Here is a 17,677-nt window from a genome sequence, read left to right as displayed (position 1 = left end):
ATTACGCCGGTACCCATTTATACACCTGGGTGAAGAGAGGCACCGTGAGAGTAAAGCGTCTTGCCCAAGAACAAAACACAATGTCCCCGGCCAGGCCCCGAACCCGGACCACTCGATCCGGAGTCGAGCGCACTGACCATGAGGCCACCGCGCCTCCCACGCTTTTAGTCTTAAAGAAGCACTAAAATATAGAAAGATATATTTGAAGCCGCTTATTGTATATTGAGTGGGGATAGTGATGTTTGGTGACTGAATTTTGCTCCCCTCTTTAGAGTATGGGAGTTGAGTGAGGTATTGGCTGTAATCTTCCAATTGTTGACATAAAGATTTTTCATCGTTCCTTATTGAATTTTTTATCTTCTGTGACCTATCGTTAAAAGCAGCTAACACATTGTAGACTGACTTCGTCATTATCACGCAATTTGACTGGTTAAAACGAGCGCCAGCTGAGAGGCGGAGAATCATTAATTCACTAAAAATGCTTTTGACATGAATCCGAGTAGCAGTGTTGACCTTTTTCGCTTGGTTTGGTGAATACCCATTAAGGCTCTTAAATCTGAGGAAAAGTTCACCAAAACCAGTGACTAGTTTATTAAGGCTATCATTGTGTCAGTCATCTTGTTCGAAAAGTCACAATGACAATGTTCACGATAACAATTTGGTCTTTAATCGCTATCGCTCTCTTAGTGAGAACGAGAAGTGACGCTGACCTATCAGGTGAGTAATCTTTCAGGAGAACCCTAAGCACGAGGGTTTTGAATAGCCAACTGGTTTTCCTTTAGCTAGATGGGATTCTTAAGAGTTGTTAGTTATTGTTCTGTTCTGTCGTTTCGTTGATCGTGTTTCATTGACCCTGAAAACCCCCTATGGGGAGTTGTCAATTAAAATAAGTATGCCTGTATGCATTTTGCCGAACAAAACGGGGACGGCGTAATGACCTTGAATGGTTATCCAATGTCCGAAACTTATACAAAGATCTAGACGCGCAAAATTGGCACACAATATAGACATGTAACTGCGTGAGGAGGTTTGTTAGATCGTGCAAGAGAAAGTGTTCCCTTGAATCACGCTATGTTGTTGAGGTATTCTTAAGGTGGGTAGTGCTGTGAAGGCTGTTTTACGCTTCCGTTGTGTCATGTTGGACACAATGATAGGCTAGTTATTGTGTCAAATCAGATGCTCTTTTTGTTTCGCTTCCTTAGAAACGAAACGATACGTAGCTATTTCGACTTCAGGGTGAACTTTTTACACAGTGAGGTAGAGTGGCCAATTCAAACAGAGTTTGTAATTGAAAATCTAAACATCTATCAGATGTAAAATAAAAAAAAAACAACTTATGAACATGTGAACCTGAAGTATCGCAAATGATAATGACAAACAAAAAGCGAAGGAAATAGGTCATAAATGTGAAGTTTTGACGATCTGAGTGATTTTGGGTGAGAGTAAAGCGATATATTGTTGAAAAATCCAAAGCTATCTTTCTTCGTGTCAATGAGTAATGAAAACAATCTTTGCACTAATGAGTCGCAGTAATAAATTGGGTTAATTAACCAGGAACCAGTTATTTTAAAGCTAGTACCGGTAACTGCCCAGGTTTACATGTAACACAAGTAATGGAAGATTCACGGAAAACGGAATTTGAAATGTTTTGCAGTGACATTTGAAGGTAAAATTGGTATTTGTAGACGTTATGCTTCGATGTCTTGTGCACAGAAACAAGCATCTGTTTTTCTCTTTAATGGTTAATATTCCTTGACAGGCTTCTCACCGTTCCAAGAGAAACACTTCTATCTTCCAAATTTCTATCTTTATTTCTCGAGACGAAATAGACGAAAGCGAAATAAATATGACAGACCAAGTGACCCACACTACAGTATTTTATCTTTTCTCCTGCCCTTACCCTTGCGGAAACGAAACACTACTTTTTTTTTAATAGTTCCTTGTTTCAGTTCAAGTTCTCTCGTCGTTTATTGTAGGGATCAGTAATAGAAGGTAATGACATTGTTGTGGCATTATTAAAACTGTTGATGTGATGTTGATGTGGCGTAACGGTCTGATGGTCAGCATACAATTCAATGGTTCGCATAAAATTCACATAACATTCCAAACCGATCAAAAAGTCTCTCTAGATTCGAAAATAGGGGTATTAGATGAATAGCCATGGATTTTTTAATAATTGTCTTGTTTTGGCTCATAATTTATTAATGAACGAAGAGTATTCTACATAGCTTTAAGGTAATTCCATAGTATTGCATTGCGCATCCCTACTGCGCACGATTTTCGCGTCATTAGCGCGAGCACATGAGTACGTGCGCATACAAAACATAAGAGATTTCGCTCAAACTAAACGCAATAGCGAAATAAATGCTCCTTTTCTCTCAAACGAGCACGGTGATCCCCGATTTTTTTTTCAGGTATTTGCTAAGAACAGTCTAATAAAGAACATATTTGAAGAAGAAAAAAAATTTGATATTAGATCATGAATTTTTTTTGGAAAACAGTTCCGTACTGGTTGTATTTTACCGACGCTCGAAAAAGGTGGATTTACTTTAGAGGTCGGTAGATTACCTTCAACCCCCTTTCCCCTTTGTTCAAAATGCCAGTCAGACTTTTTGTACCCAACACTCTGCTGTCAAGCATTTAATTTAGTCATGGAAAACGATGAGCATTAACAAAAGAGTCAAACAGTCACAATTCAACACTTAAATCTTTCATATATTAATTGATTTGTGGAACGTTTCTTTTTTACGGGTTTTTATTTTTTTTCTTCATTTTTTGTATAGAAGCGGAACGAAGAACGGCGGCAGGAAGTTCCAGCAATCCCGATGTTTCAACCAATATGACAAGTTGTTTCAGAAGCTCTTTCCTGGAAAGATACCCACCAGAGGACTTGCCCTTACCCAGGTCACGGTACCGTCGGTACATCTGCCAAAGACGAGACACTTCCACTGAACAAACATACTCTACCCTGTTCGATATATATGATGGAATCCCCATATATTCCGGATATAAAATATACCGTGGAGAAGGGTTAAGGATTGGTACACATACGAGATGCAGTGCCACTTGGAAGACAACACCAGGTAAGCAAAGTGTTCTTTTCATTGATTCGTGTAGATTCCTCTCTTCATTTTGTCAGAACTGAAGGCACTGCAAGAAGAACCTCTAAATTTCACTTGTCGTGAACCGGCCGCAAGCTATTGAAGAGTAACGATGTTAGTATACACTCACTCACTCAGCCGGCTGCGAAGCTGTCGGCCGCAAAGTCAGTATATCACAAGTAAAAATACCTGGCCCCAGTAATTCAAAGTGCGGATAACTTTATCCAGTGGATAAGTAAGTCACCATCCAGAGTACAAAATATCCTCTAAGTTAAATGTTGGCCAGGATTTTTTTACACGCCTTTTAACTAGATGTGCTTAGAGTGTGCATATTCACCGTTACGAGAGTAAATACTGAAATATTTGCAGAGATTGAAACTGACTCATAGTGACTTATCAATCGGATAAAGTTATCTGGCCTTTGATCAACTGGGGCCTGGTAAAGAACCTCTTTGCCTGAAAGACCAGGTGATCTGGTGACGTAATTCGGAGGACTGGGGAGAAAAATTTTAACGCCGTATCCCACAACCGCGCGCGGCCTTATTTTCGAATTCAACATGGCGGAAGCGAGGTTAGATCTCGTCGGGTCTACTTGAACGTTCATTCAGTAACAGGAAATGTGGTAGACACGGAATGATCTGTTGAGTTTTGACGATGGAAATACTGCAGGGAATTTGGAAACAACACCTAAGGTGTTACGTTCGCCATGTTGTACAATCAGCACGCCCCCTGAGTGAAAATATTTAACATTTATTCTACGAGGGCGGGCTGGATATAAAGTGATAGATAACCAACGAGACGCGTAGCGCCGAGTTGGTTATAATCATTTTATATCCAGCAAGCTGAGTAGAGTAATTGTTGTATTAAAAACTCCAGGATCAACAACTCTTCCACTAAACCCTCGATTTCTACCTCGCTCAATTCCGGTCCAAATCAGCTTCTGTCGGCCATTTTTTCTCAGAGCTGCAAAAGTATTTTTAGCTCATTTTTTGCTGACGCGTTCCTTGACCATATTAGGTACAGCAGGTATATGAACTGATAGCCTGTGTCCGCGAGCCAATGAAAATTCTAGAAATCTGATATCCGTACTTTAGTTTTTGATAAATGCAAATATGACGCGGGTGAGAGCAGCTTGCCCAGTTAACTTCTTTGTCTTATTTGTATCGATAATCACATAATCTCGAGTGCAATTTGGAATAAAAAAAAGCACGAGTAATTTTTTTCAAAGACGACCAAAATTGCACGAGCCCGTAGGGTGAATGCAATTTCTAGTCTTTGAAAAAATTTACACGTGCTTATTTATTCCAAATTGCACGAGAAAAATCATGTGATTTCTTATTAATAATATACATGAAAAAAATCGAGATGGTTAAGCAGAAGAAACGCACGCGTATCACGCAATCAGGGAAAAATTGCGCCATCCCTGCGCCATCGAGGGTGCGCGCTTGATTTGAAATGGTTGGTTCTGACCAAACCCTATTGTTTATTAGCCAATCATAATTCAGAATTCCGTTGTGTAATTTGCACAGCTGGTATTACACTTTTTGCTCTGTGTCACACCTTTGAACTGCACTTCTCTAAGCCAATCAGAATCGAGTAATTTTTTCATGTATATTATTAATTCTTTTAAGGAATAGAAGACGGTGCTTAAATCTTAATACAAATCACTTGCTCTGCATATTCTTAAACAACATATGGTGAAACGAAAAAAATTTTCTCAGTACAAAAAGGGAAAAAAATAATGTGTTTTTAAGTTTTTCTTCATCCCATCGAATTTCGAGAGTGCAAGGTTAGGACAGATAGCATTTAAAAATGGGCTGGTTTAAAATTAACTCTGTGTTTACGTCGTCCAAGGTGCTCGTAATTATCAAAAATATACTCACTCCTTCAAACATAGAAAAAAGGAAGTTTTGCTCCAACATTTTAGCTCTATGATTTTCGATTAACAAGTCGATCAGGCCACACGACTGATGAATCGAAATTTTCATTCCATTTTATTTGAGTCCTTCCATCCGAAAAAAAGCCTTTTTTTCCTGCAGAGGTTACCCTTCACGGAAATATTAACTCATGCACACGTCTAGTCTGCACGGGAATTGTTTCTGCTGCGATTTTCAATTCCTCCAAAAAACTGCAGCCAAAGGGGGGTGTTTTATTAGGTCATACGTATATTGAAAAGAAGTGACTTAGAAAAAACGTAAATTTGACAATGAAAAAATTGCGACAGAACATTTCTGAAAACGTATTCTAAGATGTAAAAAGCAGCTAAAAAGCTGAATAAAAATCGACAACGTTTCGACTTTACCGTAACGTCATTATCAAGTCAAAAATGTATAAAAACTAAGTTCTATAAATACTAAGACGAACAATAAGCAATGAAAGTAGTTTACAAGTTAAACAAACCGTTTTGCACTTATGGAGTCCGTTTGGACGTTCAAATTTCTTGACGTAAAGCATTTCAAACACTAAACAATAAAATTTGCCTTGGCACTTTCTCAGAATCTTGAAATGGCTCTCATTCAAAAGATCGCTCCTACAATACGCTTCATATTTGAATTTGTTCAACCGTCACTTCTGGAGATGTATGTCGTAGCATAGGAAACGTCAAGTCAAAAGTAAAATGCGCTTTATCATTATGTTTGTAACCGCTGTTTGTTTTATGTTTTTACAACAGAAAGAGTAAAGTTGAGAAGAGTGCAGGATACCCTGCAAGCAGTTGGTCTCTCCTACCCTTCCCGAGAGAGAAACCACTGCGAGCAACTGTTTGATATCCATCGAGCATGTGCGAAGTACGTCACACCCCACGTGATGTATTTGCAATCACGTCGTCTTATTTCGCGGGAAATCACTACACAGCACTCTCACCCAAACGCAGCAGTTACGTAGCTGAACGCAGGCGCAAGCGCCAAAACAAGTTTACTAACTCGTTTTACCAGTTCAAATTTAATTTATTCGTCCTTGGCGCTGGACGGCGGCTCACTCAAAGAAACTAACGGTTGCTCGCAGTGGTGTTTCTTTCTCGGGAAGCGTAGGAGAAACCAGCTGTTCGCAGGGTAAATGGAAGACGGCACAACGTGACCTCTATTTCAAATCGGTATGGATTTTATAACTCACAATCCAGGTCATACTAATTAAATAACAATGCTTTTGAAACTTTCAGGCATAGCCAATCAAGGCACCGATTCACTGTATAGTGGGTCTAGGGCCGCAGATATTCACCGAGGACACTTAAACCCTTGCCACATCAACTCCTTCAACAAAACCTTCATGAAGGCTACTTTTATTTACACTAACTGCGTGCCACAGTGCGGTACAAGCTTTAACAGTGGAAGCTGGATGGCGTACGAAGGGAGAATTGCGAGCTACACAAAAGACAGATGCGCAAATGATACTGGTGGCACAATGTACCTTGTTACTGGGCAGTCGGACTATCGCGTTCGCGTTCGGTCGACTGGTGCACTCGCTCAAGTCCCCACCCCGATTGTGAGTTTTCATCAGGGCCCGCGCAGAAGATTTTGGGGTCAGACAGGGTAGTATAAGATATCGGGTGGAACTAAAATAGGAGGCTGAGCCCAAAAGATTTAAAAAGAGAAAATTTCCTTGGCCGCGGTTTTTTCTGCGTTTTTTTTTTTGGTTTCCCCACCTAGCCTCTCTGCGGTACCTTGGTAAAAACTTTGATAATTTTAACAATATTTTTTGACGAAGGTTTTAGAAATGTCCCCTTCTTTACTTTAAGTTTATCTGGAATATTGTAGGAATTTAGAATATAATAATATAGCCGAGAAACTCCTTTGGTATAATATAACTAACAAACGGCTTTTCCAGGCTACAGCAATGGGAGATTTGGAAATAGATAGGCAGGAGACAGGGTAAAGAGTCTCAGCCTTGCTTTGCCTGGGAGCTAAGCCCCCACCCATTTCTAAACCGTCTCCTGCTAAATAAGGACACATAATTGATTACCAACGCAAATTAATTTATGGGGGCTTGCTTTTTTTGTCTGGTGCCTTTATCCTTGCTTTAAAAAGTTCGAGTGCCGCAGACAAGCAAGGGTTTGACCAAACTGACTTGACTTAATTAACATTTGCACAATAAACGAAGGCTCACGAAATGCTTGAACTGAAGACAATATACTATCAAAGAAATACTTTCATAAGGCGAAAAATGTCAACGTGAAAACAACAAAAGAAAGTCGAACTCAAGGCAGCCCGAAGGCCTTGATTGAGCTCGTTGAATGGTGGGTGAAGCACTTTAAATGGTCTGTCTCCTTATTTTGAGCTGCGTCGGTCATCATCCACCTAGATACATTGTTTGTGGACCGGTTTTTAATTACTTTGAACATTTATTTTATCATACTTTGCAGCAATATTATCCTAGTTCTTCAAGTCGCCATCGTCTCGTGCAGCCGAACTCCCTGTGGACAGCCGGTTGTTGCGTGTACCGGTCGCGAACCAGTGGTTTGATTACATATGCTGAATCCATTGCAGTCATCGGAAACAACGACAAGAACAGCAGTTGCACGTTGACGCGTGCCGTCCATTTGTGGGAGTTGGAATGGCTACTCGTTCCACACAATGCAACGTATCCAGCTGATATATTCCCTGGATATTCTGGCTGCAGGAATAATAGCTACTCCAATTATTTGTAAACGCTGTATTAAATCGCTTTATTCAGCCTTCTGGTGTTTGTGTTTATGCAATAAACTGCGTATTCTTGGGTATCACTCACGTGATCAACAGCCATGTTTTTCAACGAAAACAAAAGAAGACGTTAGCATAATAATAGCTTTCAATTCCCGGAGGATTGGATCGGGACACCAACATGGCCGCCATTTCATTGTTTGGGGACACCAACATGGCGGCCGTGACGTCATGTGAAATCCAAGATTTCGTAGCCATATAAAACAAGGTAAAATACTGATTAGATTGACATAAATTGGAGCGATGGGTTAGTTCCAAGACCGTGTATTTTTGCTTATTGGGAAAAAAGCTCCGATACAATGATTATTAATAAAAAAATAGTAATTAGCTCGAAAATACCATCGGATAGAAAGCAGAAAGGTGACCGATCTCAAAGTATGAGAACTTGAAAATAGACATACCCCTCTTGGGCCGCCGAACACGTTTGAAAGTGGGGTGGGGGGGGGGGGGAGTGTGAGGGGGAGGTCTAAGAGGAAATAAGACCGTAGGATAAAAGTGTGGGCTAAAGGCTCCTGCCCCTCCCCCTCCGCAGCCCCAGCCCCTAATCTTAGACAGCAATGACCAGAACCAGCTTGCTGACCAGCGGCTTTCGTTAAAACAATGGTTTGCTGGGGGTGCTCAGACTTGCGGGTTCAGAAAACCTGGTTGTGGTCATTATGATAGAAATGCCCTTAAAAATCATGCGAAAAAAAAATACAAAAAAGGTATAAAATTTGCCCTAAAGATGTCCAATTCAACTGCATCGAAAACGCTCCACAATTGAGCTGCGCACTCAATGAACCTGTGTTTTACATTTTATTTCATTGCATTTCTTTGCCGCAAACACAACGCGTACAATTTTGCTATTATTTTCCAATTGAGTTGGTTTTTTTTATTTTCATTAGTCTCGTGAAGTATTCATCCGGCAAAGGCTTCTTGAAAAAAAAAACGTAACATGACATAGAAATACTGCTATGGTTACATTTAAGTTAATGTGACATCAACTTTTTGAATTTTGACCTATGTTGATTCGCATGGATGAAACCAAAAAAAAAGACATCTCACATAGCTTCTCTTCAATGATAAATCCGTCCTGTACAGTCTTCAACCGCAACACTCGAAATTTGAGCTAAATTGTTTTATGAATTTAAACTATAACGAAAAAAAAAAACATCATTCACTAAGCATAGATTATAGGATCATCCTCAACAAAGACATACCTCGGCCTTTTTGAAACCACAATCAAATTACAGCACAAGGACCATATATTATCTTTGTAAACAATACAGAAACGCGGCTGAACATAGCAAATGTATGTAAAACAACAACAAGCTTCATTACCAAAATAAAAAAAGTTAAAGTTTACAATAATTTGCAATATATTAATACAAAAAAGATAATGTTTACTCACCATAACTAAAAAGCTAATCGAGCTGAGTAAGACTAAGTAATGTTTAAATAGAGGAGGTAGGTTAGCACTAAGGCATGAGTAAATCAATTACATGTAATTAGTCGATAAAAAGAGACGAAAAGGAAAAATAAATAAATAAATAAATAATTAAATAAATAAAAATAAATAAATAAATAAATTCCAGTTGAAAACTCATGAGCAGTAAGACTAAGATGTTTTATTAACTTGATTTTGTTTTTAAACGTTTTAAGTGGGAGGTGTTTAATGCTTTCTTCAGGGTGATTCCAAACTTCTACAGCTGCAAAGCGAATGTTGAATTTAACATAGTTTGTTTTGATGGTATTGATATAATAGGTTGATGTAGAAGCAACCCTGGTATTGCATGAGTGTGCAGATGCTACTGATCGACAAAAATTGTCAAAGGAAGATGGAAGAAGATTATAGTAATAGTGATACATATGTAAACATTGAAAGACAGGAGCATGGACTAAACAGTAACGGAATGGCAAGCGGGATCACCTTCCAACTTTAGCGAAAGACTCGATTTGTGCTTGCCGGTGGGAAAAATAGTTGTCATTTTGTTCGACCTCTTGTCAACAACAACAATAATTATATCTCTCAGACAGTGCGCGCGCTGTAATTGGCTAAATTAGCGGGCCGTATTCTACAGTACGGCCCGCTGTACAGCCCGCTAAATTTAAAATTTCCACAAAACATTATCTAGCGAGTTTTTCATGTCATTTCTGTTGCATAAACTTGTACTGAAAACTGTTTGAATCTTGCAAGCAACTATTTCAAACTTAACAGCCAAGAAGATTTAGTTTTTGGGATTTTGGCACGGCATTCTTTGTGGCAGTTGAACCTTCACTTTGACTAGTTTCCCTGCCCGCGCGCCGGTTAATCTCAGAGATATAATAAATATCTTACTAACCTCGTTTTCTCGGTCCGTACGGTAAGTTACGGGTCCTCGTTTTTTCCCGTTGATTTATGGCCCAAGCGCGAAGCGCGCGGGCCATAAATCAACGGGAAAAAACTCGGTCCGTAACTTACAGTACGGACCTCGAACTCGGTTAGTAAGAGGTATTTATTACATCAATTTAGAAATCACTGGTGATCCTTGCAACCTGATTGGTTCTCAGCAGTGCAATTTATTCCCAAATCGCACTATTTTTTGCTCTAAATCGCACCATTTCCCCAGCCAATGAGAAAGGAACACTAAAACAAAACAACCAATCAGATTTCAAGGCTTGTTTAAGGTAACCAATCAAATTGCAAGAAAATGAAAGACAAAAAAAAACCATTGCGTGGCGAATTTAGCAACTTTTGTTCCCAACTGGATCAATAAAATAATGGTACTCACTAAAATCCTGTATTTTAGCGATTACATAATTGTGTGATTTCTTAATGGATGTAATAAAGTGGTAATTGAACTTCGTGTCGTGCAATTTTGGCCTGAAATCATACTTGTGATTTCAAATCGAACGATAGTAAAGACTGTCAACTTCATCCATGAGAAATAACAAAATATAACCTGCGCTTCTTACATAAGATGCGAGTACCCTACAATTCAATAATCCATTAGCACTCTTGACCTTTCTTTGTCCGTATACATGAATATCCATTAAGGCTCTTTAATCTGATGCAAAGTGCAACAAGACCAGTGAGGTAAGGCTTTCATTGTGTCAGGCACTGTCATTTTGCTCGAAAGTTCACAATGTTCACGATAACAATTTGGTCTTTAATCGCCATCGCTCTCGTAGTGAGAACGAGAAGTGACGCTGATCTTTCTGGTGAGTACTACAATAATTCAAAACAATACCAAAAACAATAAAAACCACAGTGGAAAAAGAAGACTCTAGAATAGATTGTACTATCAAACTATTCTTAAATATGGTTTGATTTTTCCCGTTTTTTAATATGATAATCTACCTTATTCCGCTAAATTGCTAGAACTCCTTCTATATCCATATACTGGGTGACTCATTTAATTTACATCAATAAATACAAAGCTTTGCTACCAGAATAAGATGGTTTACCAAGATAAAGTCTTCTCTGTTAAATAATAATAATAATAATAATAATAATAATAATAATAACAATAATGATAATGATAATTTAAAAATTTATAGCGCGCAAATATCTAAAAGAATATAACCAAATGTGCGATAAAAATAATTATCTTAAAAAATGGTATAACCTTAATATACATTGATTACAAAGTCGCGTAAAAAATAGGTAAGAGTACTGTTTTTATGCATTAATAACATTAAGGGTAAACTATGTATTTAATAAGATCCTAAAATTAAGTTACATTGAAAAACTAAGTCTTACGCGAAGATTTAAATTTGCTAAAATTAGTTTCGCTACGTAAATTGTTCAGCAATTTGTTCCATACTGCTGGAGCTGCCCGATCACACTGTGTCTTTTTTGACTTAATAGATGCTATGTTAGTTGGACTATAGATTATATCTAGATAGCCCTTTTATTGTCGCAAGTTCTATGCAATATCTTAAATGTTAATATAGCAACCTTAAATAAGATCCTGTATTTAACGGGGAGCCATTGAAGGGATTTCAGCGCCGGCGTATTATCATGATGAAAACGTGAAGTAAGGGAAATAAGTCTTATTATTTTACAATTAAAAAGTAAATGTTCGAGGGATTCAATTTCATTTTTTGTAAAACGTACATAACGGCGAATCAACCAATCCTGTTAATCCTGAATAACTTCTCATTAATAAAAACAATGTTATTAAAACGGGACTCGGCAGCATGTCTTCGAGTTGTTGTGCCAATGTTAGAGCCTTATATAATTACGCATAAAATAGGTACGCATACATATGTGGTCATGCAAGACTAGAAAACGTTCGCTTCACTCGTGGTATTGTTGTGGTTTTCTTAAAAATGTGGGTAGTGCTGCAAAGGATGTTTTATTACACGTAACACAAGAATTTTATTCTATAAAGCTCATTTGTAGAAATTTATACGCTTTATTTTCACACGTGAAAAAAGCCTATGCAGCCAGTCAGAATGGCGTACAGCTGTTTCACCTGTGGAAGTATAACCAATCAACGATAGCGTAAAGGCCTTTCCGAGCCAATCAGAATTGCGCATCCTTTACATTCAAATAGCTTTTCCGATTTGGCCTTTTTTTGAGGGGCGCCTTTCTCGCGTCTCTTCGCCTTTTTTCTCCTCCTCCTGGCGTTAAGAAAATTATTTCAATGAAAATTTTAGTGTTGCATGTAATAAAAATCTCACGTCATAGATAGTGCTTTGTAGTAGATAGTTATGAGATAGATAGATAGAATGATAGATAGATGGGTAGATAGATGCTATATTAATAATACATAGCGGCCTGTAGGCTGGATTGCGTATTAAATACAAAATAAATGAAAAAAATCAAATATATATATACAAAATTTATAAGTAGTTATGGTGAAATTTGATAAAATATGAAAAGCTTAAGTTATGTATGGTAGCGAATTTATAGTAAAACACTGGAACGGCATAGTCCAATACAGATCTTATACATGTAGTGTAGAACAGCCTCAGATCTTCTCAGGGTATACTTTGGCCCTTTTTGATATAACCAAAAAATATAACCTTTTTGATGCTCTCTTTATCACTTCATTTATATGTTCGTTCCATCGTAAGCCACTTGAGGTAGATACACCTAATAACTTTGCGCTAGTTACTACTTCTAGATCTTTTTCGCCAACTTTAACTTGTTCAAATGCTTCTTTCTTTCTTGAAAATGACATTCTGAGTTCTTTAAATATGTCTGGATTTAACTGAACTCTGTTGTTTTGTGACCACTCAGCTACTTCATCAGCAATAACTAAAGTTGTGCACCGCTGATTTCACCTTTTGGGACAACCTCTGATGTCGTCGTATCATCCACATACTTCCAGACAGGCGTCGCTGAGAACTAGGTCGTTGATAATTATAATGAACAGGCAAGGCCGTAACTTAGTTCCCTGAGGGGCGCCTGATGAAACTGAGCCCTCAGAGTAACAACCTTATGCTAGTTTGGTTCTTTGGAAGCGGTTACTGAGGAAATAATAATCCAATTTATAATCCTTGTTGGTAGTTCTAAGTTGCATAGCTTGTTGACGAGAATCCGGTGGTCGATAAGATCAAACCCTTTTCGATAGTCGAAAAGGATCGACCTGACAGTAGATCCATTTCCATCCCCTTCCAAGTGTCTAATCGTGGATCATACTCAGCAAGACGATGGTAGTTGAGGATTTCGGGATTACACCAGACTTGTTAGAGTCAAGGACTTTCATGATTGCAGCAGGCTTCACGAAATCACAAACAACAAAGTCCTCAGCAAATTTTGACAAACATGGTGTTAGGGAGACAGGCATCAGATCTTTCTTTAGGTTTTCTACGGGTTGCTTCTTTGGCAAAGGTGTCACATCAACACATTTCCATGTATCAGGTAAACGTTGTTGCTTAAATTATGCATTGATAATGGTTTTCACGGGAAAGGCGAGTGACTCAGCATATTCCTTTAGTAGCCAGTTGGTAATACCATCAGGACCTGGGGCCTTTGCTGGATCAAGGCTTGATAATAATCTAAAAGTTCTTTCTTCAGATACCTCTAGAAACTCTGGGTAATCCTCTAATGGAAAGGGACAAAGTGGACTGGGCAGTCTGTATTCCTCTAGGAGCTCAAGGAAAGCCTTGTTGATGCATTGGCTATTTCCAGGGTAGATAAACCTTCAACTTTATCAACCTTTATCTTACTGAGTAAGTCGCCAGTGCGAGAACTCCTTCCTCTGATTCGCTTAACTTCTTTCCACCAAACCTTGGGGTGTTCACCTTTCATTTGTTGTATTTTTTAATCATAATATTTAGCCTTGCTCGATTTTCTTTCACGGTTGACGGCATTGCTATAAAGCCTGAAAAGATGAGTCAGCTCCGTTCTGTACGGGGTTATATTCACTCGTTTGTGTCAAAGCCTTCACTCGCGCGTTCGGGTTTTCGCACAAACAATTCATGAATACAACCCGGCACGCCAAACTTTCTATGACGTAAACTATATATACGCTCTCGTCGTGTCATGTTGGAACGATTCTTGATTGTTAAAACTCATTTTCGTCTGGTTGAAAACATGGGTACTCAAAGTCCCATGAAATTAATTAACGTTTCTGAACTTACATTTATATCAATGTGGCTTGCAATACCTGATTTCAAAGGTTATAAAATAGGCTTTTCATTTAAAAAAATATATTCAGCATAAAAACCACCGAACTTTCAGAAAAAATTCGAAATTTTCTTGCAGAAGCAGAACGAAGAACCGCGGCCAACCCTGATGTTTCTACCACAATGACTAACCATTTCGCAGCCTTTTACCTTCGACAACTGCCACCAAGAGTGCCTGTGCCTAGAACACGTGTATATATTTGCCAAAGACGGGACTCTACCAATTACCAATACTCTTCCCTCTTCGATACAAATGCTGGAATCCCCGTATATTCCGGTTACATAATAAGCCGTAACCAAGGCTTACGGATAGGTACATATAGGAGATGCACTGCCACTTGGAAGAGAACACCAGGAAGTAAGTAGAGTGTTCTATTAATTGATTTTTATGAATCTGTTCTCTTCAATGTGTGAGAACAAAGGCACTGCGAGAAGAAGCGTTAAGAACAGGCCACAAAATATCGCAGAGTAACGATCTACACCACAAGTCAGTGGACGAATCGTTTGACAAACAACAAAATACTTGATTGTTAATGTAAAGAACCTCTTCACTTGAAGGAAGTAGCTGAAACGAGGCCAATCTGGCTATGCGAGGGATACTTTGCTTCTCTGAAAAGGAAAGAAACCAATACTTCCAATAACCAAACTTCATTTTAAACGTAGAACGTGGAGGACTGGGATTAAAAATTTTAACGCCGTATCCCACAACCGCGCGCGGCCTTAGGTTTTGTTTCCAAACTCCCTGCAGTATTTCCATCGCCAAAATTCAACAGATCATTCCGTGTCCTACCACATTTCCTGTTACTGAACGAACTTTCAATTAGACCGGACGAGATCTGACCTCGCCTCTGCCATGTTGAATTTGAAAATAAGACCGCGCGCGGTTGTGGGATACGGCGTTAAAATTTTCTCCTCAGTCCTCCGAATTACGTCACCAGATCACCTGGAAAGAACTTCAGGTGTTTGCAAGAGACAATTACTTAAATTGTTCAGATATGATCAGTGCGAGGATCACTTCAATCTTTCGTCTATAACCCGCACTTTCTTCATTCATCGTTGTTTTCTCGGGAACACCGTGATAAGCCCAGTAAATTGACAGCTCAGTAGTCATCGCAGAGTGACTTTAAAAGCGAAATATAAGAGATGAGTGGAAATGCTATTGTTTCTTAGCTCTTTAATTTCCTGAAGACGTATGGCCATAGATTAACCAGCAGTTATAATGTTGAAAAACGTACTACCTCGAAGGTTACGGGCCTTTGTTGTTTACAAGCTACAAGCGTCTTTCGTCAAGCGCCTGCATATCGTACTGCAGCTGATGGTTTTTGGTAACTGATGGGCAATAAAGATGATAAGATGGCAAAAAGACAAGCTCACTGTGACAGTACTAAAACACCCCACTGGGAAACCATTCTTTCGGCTTCTAAACCGGCAACTTCTAAATAATTATTATGCATTTTATGTTCAACAAGTGTCTTTGCTTGGGGATTATAAAGCTTCTTTTGTGATTAGATCAGAAGCTCGTGACCTTGAAGCGTTTAACTGTGTTTCGGAGCTGGTGTTTTTTTAATTTAAAAGTTTCCTTATTTGGATGTAACGTAGCTCGCGCATTTTCCCTCGCATGCAGCTTCGATCTTATATTTGTCCAAATTTGGGCATAATATTGGAGTCGGCTAAAATCCCACACGTTTTAAGGTAATTTGCTTCTGATAAGATACAATAGTCCTAAGGGGTGGCTGGTCTTTCATATACCGGATCCGAAATAGTTAATGTCCATAAAACAAAAGAACAAAGCGAACATAACAATACCTTATTAGCAAGGCCTAATCGGAATGACAGGGGTTCTTTTGTCCTCCGCCATTTTAGTCCCGACCGGTATATGAAAATCCACCGTAAGAGGTTGTAATAGGGTGATCGTAAACTGTTTTAAACTAGGTTTGGATGATTGACTCATTAACCTGTTGGAAACATATGCTATGTAACGTTTGAAACGAGTAGCAGTGTTTTATCGGGTTTTTACACGAGGCGTAGCAGAGCGTTTTTAGAACCGATAAAACGCGAGCTACTAGTTTTTTTGAACGGCTTCAAAAACGTTTCACAAAAAGATTGTCCGTTGGGAGTCAGAACAAAGGTTCAAAATGTGAGAGGAAGATATTAGCATGTCCGAAAAACAAGCCGAGACTCGTTACTGTTTTTTATATTCATATTTTCTCAAATCCTATAATACATTTTGTTTACCCCCTAAAATTTTGCATAATCATTGTTTGCAATTTCTCCCGGGATGTGAAAATATCCCAAGATAAATAAACAACAATGCCCGTGCAAACTTCTTGGGGGGTAAACAAACAAGGTGTCCTATGGGATTTGAGAAAGTAGAGAATAAACAATTCTAACGAGGAGTGTTTCATCGGGGTTTAAAGTTCATGCACGTGACATTTTATCGATGTTTTGATTGGCTGTTAGACTCATGAAATATTAATAAGGTTGTGTTCTATTGGGATCAACTGTTTTTAGTTGGTTGAGTTGGTTGGGTTTTTTCGTGTTCTATTGGGAAAAACCCGTTTTCGGTTGGTTTGGTTGATCAATTTTTCAACCGGCATCAAACTAGGTTGAAACGGTTGAAAAAGCATTGTCAGCAACCGCTGTCGTTTACGCGGGCCATTTAAAGTCGGCCGCGGGCTCCTTCCTTGTTCCTTTCGAGCCTCAACTTGTCAACGCTGAGAAGTCTGGTAATAAATATTCCCAGGAGTTACCGCGATTCAACTGAAAACGGGTGGAAAAGTGTTCTATTGGGAAACCTCAACCTCTTCAACCGAAACCGGTTGATCCCAATAGAACACGACCTAAGTTTTTGAAGGGCACTACAGTCCACCTCATGATATAATAATAATAATAATAATAATAATAATAATAATAATAATAATAATAATAATAATAATATGTGATCTGCTTATCGCCCTTTCTTGCAGTCGGAGACTGAATTACTAAGGGCGCAGCTCAACGAGGTCGGGCCGAAGGAGCTGTGCTGCCGGCTAAGCGCTCGGCCCCTGAACACGACCCATGTATGACCTCGGAGCAGAGCACCACAGCCTGATCGAATAGCCTGATGGAAATACTTCAAGCGTTTTGCGTAACATCAAACGATTTCTAAATGTTGTTTTCAGATATTATGTGGCAGAGCAAGTTGGTTCATTTTTGGGTAGCTACTTTTCCTTTTTCTTTTTTTGCAACTACTCTTCAAAGCACATTTTACTGGATTTACTACCAGTAAGAAGGGCATTTAAA

At 38.8% G+C, this 17,677-nt stretch overlaps 1 protein-coding gene across 1 annotated transcript; it reads left to right on the top strand.

Moving 5' to 3' along the window:
• The first annotated feature begins 1,621 nt into the window (after window positions 1-1,621).
• LOC137981134 (uncharacterized) lies at window positions 1,622-7,743 on the top strand. The gene is made up of 4 exons (XM_068828478.1): window positions 1,622-1,666; window positions 2,784-3,083; window positions 6,259-6,581; window positions 7,459-7,743. Exons 2-4 carry the CDS (start codon window positions 2,840-2,842, stop codon window positions 7,741-7,743), a joined length of 852 nt encoding a protein of 283 aa, XP_068684579.1. The 5' UTR covers window positions 1,622-1,666; window positions 2,784-2,839.
• The last annotated feature ends 9,934 nt before the right edge of the window (window positions 7,744-17,677 follow it).

This window comes from Montipora foliosa, chromosome 12 (assembly GCF_036669935.1).
Source record: "Montipora foliosa isolate CH-2021 chromosome 12, ASM3666993v2, whole genome shotgun sequence".
In the NCBI taxonomy this organism is placed as follows: Eukaryota; Metazoa; Cnidaria; class Anthozoa; order Scleractinia; family Acroporidae; genus Montipora; species Montipora foliosa.
This window is presented reverse-complemented; position numbering and strand designations above follow the sequence as displayed.